This window comes from Arachis ipaensis, chromosome B07 (assembly GCF_000816755.2).
Source record: "Arachis ipaensis cultivar K30076 chromosome B07, Araip1.1, whole genome shotgun sequence".
Classification (NCBI taxonomy): Eukaryota; Viridiplantae; Streptophyta; class Magnoliopsida; order Fabales; family Fabaceae; genus Arachis; species Arachis ipaensis.
In genome coordinates, this window is record NC_029791.2 from 4,331,634 (window position 1) to 4,339,245 (window position 7,612).

The window sequence follows — 7,612 nt, forward strand, 5'->3', positions numbered from 1 at the left end:
TATCTCTGGTGCTGGGCTTATTACCTTCTCAAAAACACACCGATTCCTCGCTTTCCAAGTGCTCCAACACAGCGCCGCTATGAGCAGGGTCTTTTGTCTACCGTCGAATTGAGCCGCTGCCCAGGATAAGACTCGTTGCCACCAATTGAAAAAAGTTTCTTCTTCTCTCATCCATAGGTCAGGGGTTATTAAGCTTAGGCTCCATATTATTGAAGACAAGGGGCATTGGAACAAAGCATGAGAAATTGATTCAGTCTTCAACATGCATCTTGGACAAGTGGCAAGAGTGGATGCGAACCGGCTATGAACTTGTTGCAACACCGGAAGCTTTTCATGAAGACTTTTCCATAGAAAAATCTTAATTTTATGTGGTAATTTCAACTCCCAAATGCTATTCCAGTTGTGTATGTTCTGGGACCTCAATGAAGTAGGAGAATGAAAGAATCCATAAGCAATTTTGTATCCTGAACAAGTAATGAAAATATTAAATAAGGTAAATATTGGAGATGTAAGATGTTTATTTCAATACATACTCAGATGATTATGTTCATTATTTTTAATTGGATAGTTATTTTTTTTATTCGATTTATTCATGCACAATTAACAATAACTGGATGTTCAATTTATTAAGTGCGCAGATAATTATCCTAATATTAAAGTTTAAGAAATAATTTAAGGATGAAGTATTTTTTTACTTTATTAGACTGTTTTACTTTTTTATTATGTTTTTATCACCGTTAACCGCTTGATAAAATAGAATGATTAAAGTAAAAAGTTTTCATTATCATCTCAGATAATAGTTAAAAAGTTTAATGCAATAACTATCTGTATCTTAACATGGCGCTAAGGACTGAGAATGAAAGACTAAGATTGTGAAACAGAAATTGATATTGTATTTAGTATAAAATGTATTGGACTGAGTTATGATTTAATATTATGTGTAATTTAAAATAAATATGAAGATTAGAGGATAAATTTAGAATTTGAAAAATTAAATTAAGATATTTTTGAGAATAAATATTATTAAAGTTTCAGTTCCCTTATGTGCTCACTTTTTGGAAATACTGAAGAGACTACAACTTTAAAAACAGAGACTAAAATTTTAATTTCATTCTTTAGCTACCAAATATAATACTAAGTCACAGTCTCCTAATCTTAATTTTAGTCCTGCAACAAAAACAATATCAGAGACCAATATAGATAAAAAAAATACTAAATTAAGAGACCAAATTAAATAAATCGAAATTTTAGAGATCAAATTAATATGCGAAAATAATTTGGAATCAATATAAAATTAACTCAAATGATAAACGCGTAAAATTTTACAAATCAAATTAAGAATTTAATCTTGATATATTATGTAAACCAATTTTACTTATGTATCTAATCATGTAATATCGTATCCAAAAATAATTATTTTTAACATAACCTACATGAATAGTCACGGATGTAATTGAACAACAAATTGAGAATATATGAAAATTCATTCAAATTAATTTTACCCTTCCAAATGAATTCGATCTAGAGGTTCTTTTCTTCATGCACTCCTGTATAACTTATCAAGATTTTCTTCTTAATCATGTAAGATCCTAAACAAGAATCATTATTTATTATGCAATAAAATAACCAGTTAAGGTGGTCAAGATATAATTGAATATCTCTCAGAACCATCTCCGTTAACGGAAATGTTTGGTAACCAAAGAAAATCAGCCAAAAACAGCCATAACTTGCCTTATTTAACATTCATTAATTGTTGCAATAATTAATTAATGCTAAATAAGGCAAGTTCTAGATATTTTTTTGTTTACTTAGCATTACCCCTTTGTTAATTATGATGAAATAAGAATTAGCAACACATATACAAATGATCCCAAAGTTTCAATTATAAGAGCCTTGAAAAAAAGATATGATTATGATAATAATAATAGTAACTGCTATAAGGAACTAACCATTACAGGAACATGTTTCATTCACCTACTATAATTTACAGTCATTTGCTGTTGATCTGTATTAGGCACTTCAGAAGCAATAATACATCTCAACCATTCATGTTTCATTTGTATAAGAATGTTGTGCATGTCCATACAAGGAAAAAAACAGGTAACATAAAAAATATATATATATTCTGCCACCATAATAATATTCTTAAACTAATGTAATATATTCTATTAGAAGTAGAGAATGTGCTAATAGTGAAGGGACCCCATTGATGCCATACCATTGCTGGAACTTCTCAACTCTTGTTTACCAACACCATAATTATTGTCACAAGAATTGGTAGTAGCAGTAGAAGAAAGCTTTTGAGCTGAAGGGGCAGAAGTAGAAGGAACAACACCTTTCCCCATTTGTTGAACTTCAAGTGGAGATAGTATCTTAATGGACCATACACTGTTCACAAACTCCCTGCAACAACGACGACGAAAAATGAAGTGTAAGTCTTTCGAATATGAAATAAGAAATCGGCAAAATCTCGTGTAGCGGTTTTATTTTTGCAGAATTGATTTAGCTAGAATTGAACTCCGCCTATGTTACACTTGCGGTACATAGCCGGTCCCAAGCCCGGATAAAGGAGGAGGGTTGTGTTAGGTCTTCGGCAACCAACATAAAAATATAGCCGAACCCCCATGACATGAGAGCACAATGGCGTCGTTTGATTCATGTAGCCGACCCCACTTAGTGGGACAAGGCTTTGTTGTTGTTGTTGTTGTTGTATTTAGCTAGAATTGCTTTTGGAGTAATTTACATGAGTTTTACTTTTCCCACAAACAATTGCCTCTATTGATTTTGAGAAAAGAAAATCAAACATCATAGAAAAATTACAATAAATCAAAAAAATAGAGAAACAATAGTTGAAAAATATCCATAAATTCAAAATTTCAGCAGTCGAACCGACGACAAAAAATGTAATACTCCCTCCATTTCAAATTAACTGTCTCTTTTGAGTTGTGCACAAGTATTAAGACAAACATTAAGTTTTGTAGAAAATATAAGCAATCAAAAGAAAAAGACTAGAGTATCCATAATACTATTTTCGCTCTCTATTAATTCTTTTAGTGTTTTAACTTTCTCTTTCTATTCAATAGTAGAGGGCATAATAGATAAAAGTTAATTAATGACTTATTGAAATTAGAAAGACACTTAATTTGCAACAAAAATAAAAATGAAAAGAGAGTTAATATGGAACAGGGGGCGTAAATCGTTTATCAACAAAACATAGAGAGACATTCGAATGAGGTGACTTACTGCCAGGGATCATCACCAAGAAGGAGAATGTCATTCTCCCGGTCAACAAATACAAGCTGCCAGCCTGATCTCTGAGGATCCTCTAGTTGGCCTTCAAGGCCAAATAACCGAGCAAGTTCACTGCGCAGCTCGTCATAGCTGCTGAACTTCGAAATGTCCAGTGACCTGCCTAAGGACCTTGACTTGTGAACCTGTCAAGATTTCACATTCAAAAACAATGCGAATTTTCTACACATAAAATATAAAAATAAAGGCATAACAACAATAAACGAAAAAAGAAGCTAGTCATCATCACCTTGACAAAGGTTCCAGTTGGAGTATTGGATTGGTCTACATTTTCGGAAGACTGCAAGAATCCCGATTCATCAACACAACTTGAAGTTGTTACGTTTGAACTTAGGGGGAAATCGGAGCCAGGAGCATTAGCACCACCACAATTTGGAGCAGAAAACGTCATTGACAATGAATCGTTCACGTTGCCTAGATTTCTAAGGTTTTGCATGCCATTTTGCAGCATAAGAGAAGAAGGATCTATGTTTATCCCAAACAAAAGATTGCTATGAGGATCAGCTGCACCTTGATATCCAGAATGTTCTCTTCCAGGAAACGGAGGCAAAGCGGTAAGTTCGGACACATTTGATTGTGATGTTCCCAAATTTTCCACCTGAGGCAATACACACTGAGCACCAGCTGATGGTACCTGAGATTCAATGGTTATTTGCTTCGGTAGTAAGGCTCCAGAAGACATGACAGAGTTCGGTCCGTTCCGGTTAAGTAACTGTGATGCTCCATCCTGAGAGAATGAGCCTAGTAGACTTTGCATAGGGGAAACATCAGAGCTTGAAACATGATTCCTGATTGGCTCGGGAAAGCTCTGCTGCTGGCAATGTGAAGCAAGGGCTTGCAAGGATGGAGATTGAGGTTGTGTAGCTGATGCAAAATTAGACAACGGAGAGACTAAATTCTGTAACTGCTGCTGAACAGGCACAGTTTTTAGTTGCTGCTGCTGTTGCCGCTGATCGCTATATGGGTGGTAACGATGCAACTGCTGTGGTGAAATCTGTGACGGTGCAGGAGTTTGATGTTCTTGAAAATTTTGTAGAAGAGTGTTTTGGGGCTGAGACTGTGGTAACACTTGTCTCTGTAACTCAGATGCAAAAGCAGAAGGAACATTTGAAGGCTGCTGAAACTGCAACAGAGATTGGGATGAAGGTTTCGAAGGATCCATCGTCCTCATTTCCTGGAATGCAGCAGAAGTCATTGCTTGGTATAACTCCGGTTGGAGTCCTGGCATGGAAGCATCAAATCTCGGTTGCATCCACGGTGTAACACCAATCCCCTGGAAGTTCAATGATTGCATTCCTTGATCCCCAAGCCCACTTTGGAGCCACATGAAAGGAGAATTAATGCCCATGTCACCACCATCCTTGAGACCTGAAGCACACAAATCGAATGGCAAAATGGTCTTAACAGATACCATGTCATGTACCTCGCAGCATAAAATAAACCATAGCATACTATCGTAAAGATCCGAGCGGATGCCATAATAAATTAACAATCCACCATGTACCGTATAAAGAAGGTAGTCCAGATGGCCAAGGACGCCTCAACCTCAAGGGGAATGGAGATGGATACATTGGGAATGTTGTCAAAGGCTCAATCTCCCACAAGGAGACTCTTGGTTGCCTATCTCCTGCAGTAGACTCATCCCAACCAACCTAAACCAGCAGGCAAAAGTTAAAGAACAAAATTCAACATTATCATTTAGGAAGGTATAAGATACCTCTAATTGTGATAAAATCTATCATGGCAAAATATATTGCTAGAAGAATTAAACAGTTGTAACAAACCTTCACAGAACGCCAGTGTGAATTTGGCCAGCGGACTGAATCTAAATCACTAATGCCTGTTATAGTACCCATATATCTGTTCGATGGTATTCAGTGAGTAGATATATCAATGCATGTATGAACATCATATCAGCAATACATCATTTGGAGCCTACTAAAAAAGAAGGGATAATTATGATAAATAATACTTACCGACGGACACTTGACTCTTCTGTCTCGAAGAGCATCCTAAACCGCATACCAACAGAAACTCGTGTATGATACACTGCTTTTACATACTTGGTCAAGGGAATGACAAATTCAGATGGGCTTGCCCTAAAGCAAATCAAGTAAACTTAGTAAGGTTTGAAATATTATGCTTTTGAACAGTAGAATTATAGCAACCAACCTAGGATTATAAAATATAGTAAAACGGCTGTTTGTGGCAGCTGCATGAGCTGCAGCAGCGAGGAGACCAATGTGCATGCTATCACTTGACAGAACTGATGATGGCATGACAGTCTGCGGACGATTTGCTCTCCGTATACCCAAAAGTAATTGATTTTTTTCATTCCTGTAATAAGGTAAAAGAGAGGTTATGATTATATCTGCTTTGAATAGAATTTCCTTTAGATTTTTGAAACGTATAACTGATGGATGCAGATTGACATATTAGATAATGAAATAAGAGAAAAAGAAGAATAATCTCAGCTAAGGTAAGTGACACAACTAGCTTAATGGCAAGTTGGAATATCACGGTTATAAGTACCATATGAAAAGAACAGAATCACCAGCAACAAGCCTCTTAGCACTGACAAAGACACTCCACCCAGTAGTAAGAAGATGCCTTTTTGGCTGACCTGCAAGAGAAAATTGAAAACTACTAAGAAGGCAGCAAAAATAAATATTTACGTTATAGGTCATAAAGAAACTAATGCAAGGACTTCATGAGCTACTAACCTCGAAATATATGTCTGAATTTCCATTCATTATCATGAAGATCTCTAGCAATCAGTTCTTGAGCAGGAGGCTGCTGTGTGTAATCCTGAGAAACAAAGAAAAGCATCAACCAGATCAACGGTTCTGACAAACTAATAACTGTATCTCAAATAACACAGACAGAATCACTAAGGCAATATGACCTACAAGAGGAGGAAAGACTTTTTCAGCTGCTCTTCGAGGAACAGAAAATCCTCCGTGAGTGCTGGTATCACTAGCAGTTAATGTCTTACAGAAGTAGTTGGTTGGTTGTTTGCTGGGAGTACCCAATTCGGCCGGAAGTAGATACACATCCTTTTGTTCTTGCTACAAAACACAACTTGTCAATATATGATCATGAATTGAAGAAAGTACCAAACAAGAGAAAATTACATACTGGATTTAGAGGTTGCAGAGTCATCTGAGCATATACTTCATCTGTTTCAGCATCAGCCTGAAATCAGCATGCTTTAAAAGGCTTAGTGTAAGCACACAAAATTGTTCTTAATCAGATTTACTTTGAAGTTTTAAACAATTAATCCTACATGCATCGTCACGTTGTGGAGCTGACAGATAAGCTGGGGCGGCAGGTTAGGGTAATTCGGAATATGTGCATCTGCTTCCCTGTTGGTCGAAGCAGCTACCTGTAACAACATATAAATTTGTCAAACAAAGAACAGCAGATAGAAATGAAGCTTTAACAAGCTATCCTGTGGCTACATGGGCATAACTATCACATAATGACTTCACAAATATCAATGAGAAGCAACCAAACGAAGAATAATGAGCTCAATCAAACTTAACGACCGAAATAGCATTACTGACCTGTTCGCTGTGACCTTGAGGAAAGTATACTACACGACTTCCAACCAGTGGTAGAGAAACCAGAGGACCAGCACATGCATGCCATAGTTCAGAATTCAAAGTTTTCTTCTCCCCTACACAATCACAGGTTAAAATGAATGCACACGACTTTAAACTGTTAACGACGTTGGTCATCAAATGATGGAACATAACTCAAAAGGACACCATAGTCCATGAACTACCTACCATGAATGCATACACTGCATAATTTTGCCCAACAGATAGGAACTTTGAAACATCATAACTTATACTCAAAATTAAAAAACATAATGCACAATAACTACGTATAAATAGGAACATGAACCTTAAACTAGAGATGAAAAATGCACATACTTGCAGACCAAGCTTCAACTCATAACAAAAATTAGTGTGAATTAAATGCTAAGTTGGCACATAAATAAAAACTACATCAACAAAATGAGGTAAGAAAAGATTGAAAATTTATTAAAGTAAACAAAAGTGGGGCATCAAATATTAAAGAGCTTACCTTCTTCTTCAGCTGGTTGATTAAACCCAGAGGAAGAAAGCTTCATGCTTTCAGCTACGGATAAAGTTCCAAGCTACTAAAAACAAAAACCCTCCACCCTTTTCAACCCCAAGTCCAATAGCATTCAACAATTAGTTTAGCTTCATTGAATCACAACCCATTCATATTCTGATATCTCATAGCACAAAAGTACATAACAGTAACACACTCC

The 7,612-nt window shown here is 36.1% G+C and overlaps 1 protein-coding gene across 2 annotated transcripts; it reads right to left on the reverse strand.

The window, feature by feature from the left end:
- Positions 1,913–7,612, reverse strand: LOC107608815 (auxin response factor 6). 2 transcript variants are annotated; one of them, XM_016310549.2, is made up of 14 exons: positions 7,402–7,612; positions 6,876–6,988; positions 6,596–6,694; positions 6,448–6,504; positions 6,219–6,377; positions 6,033–6,117; positions 5,842–5,932; positions 5,482–5,646; positions 5,286–5,408; positions 5,094–5,169; positions 4,814–4,961; positions 3,539–4,677; positions 3,244–3,434; positions 1,913–2,403 (listed from the first exon to the last, which is right to left on the reverse strand). In XM_016310549.2, the coding sequence occupies exons 1-14, from the start codon at positions 7,445–7,447 to the stop codon at positions 2,187–2,189; spliced, it is 2,709 nt and encodes a 902-aa protein (XP_016166035.1). In that variant the 5' UTR covers positions 7,448–7,612; the 3' UTR covers positions 1,913–2,186. The 2 variants fall into 2 exon arrangements, with proteins under 2 accessions (XP_016166035.1, XP_016166036.1); XM_016310550.2 differs by lacking the exons at positions 6,876–6,988; positions 7,402–7,612 and having other exon boundaries at positions 6,448–6,518.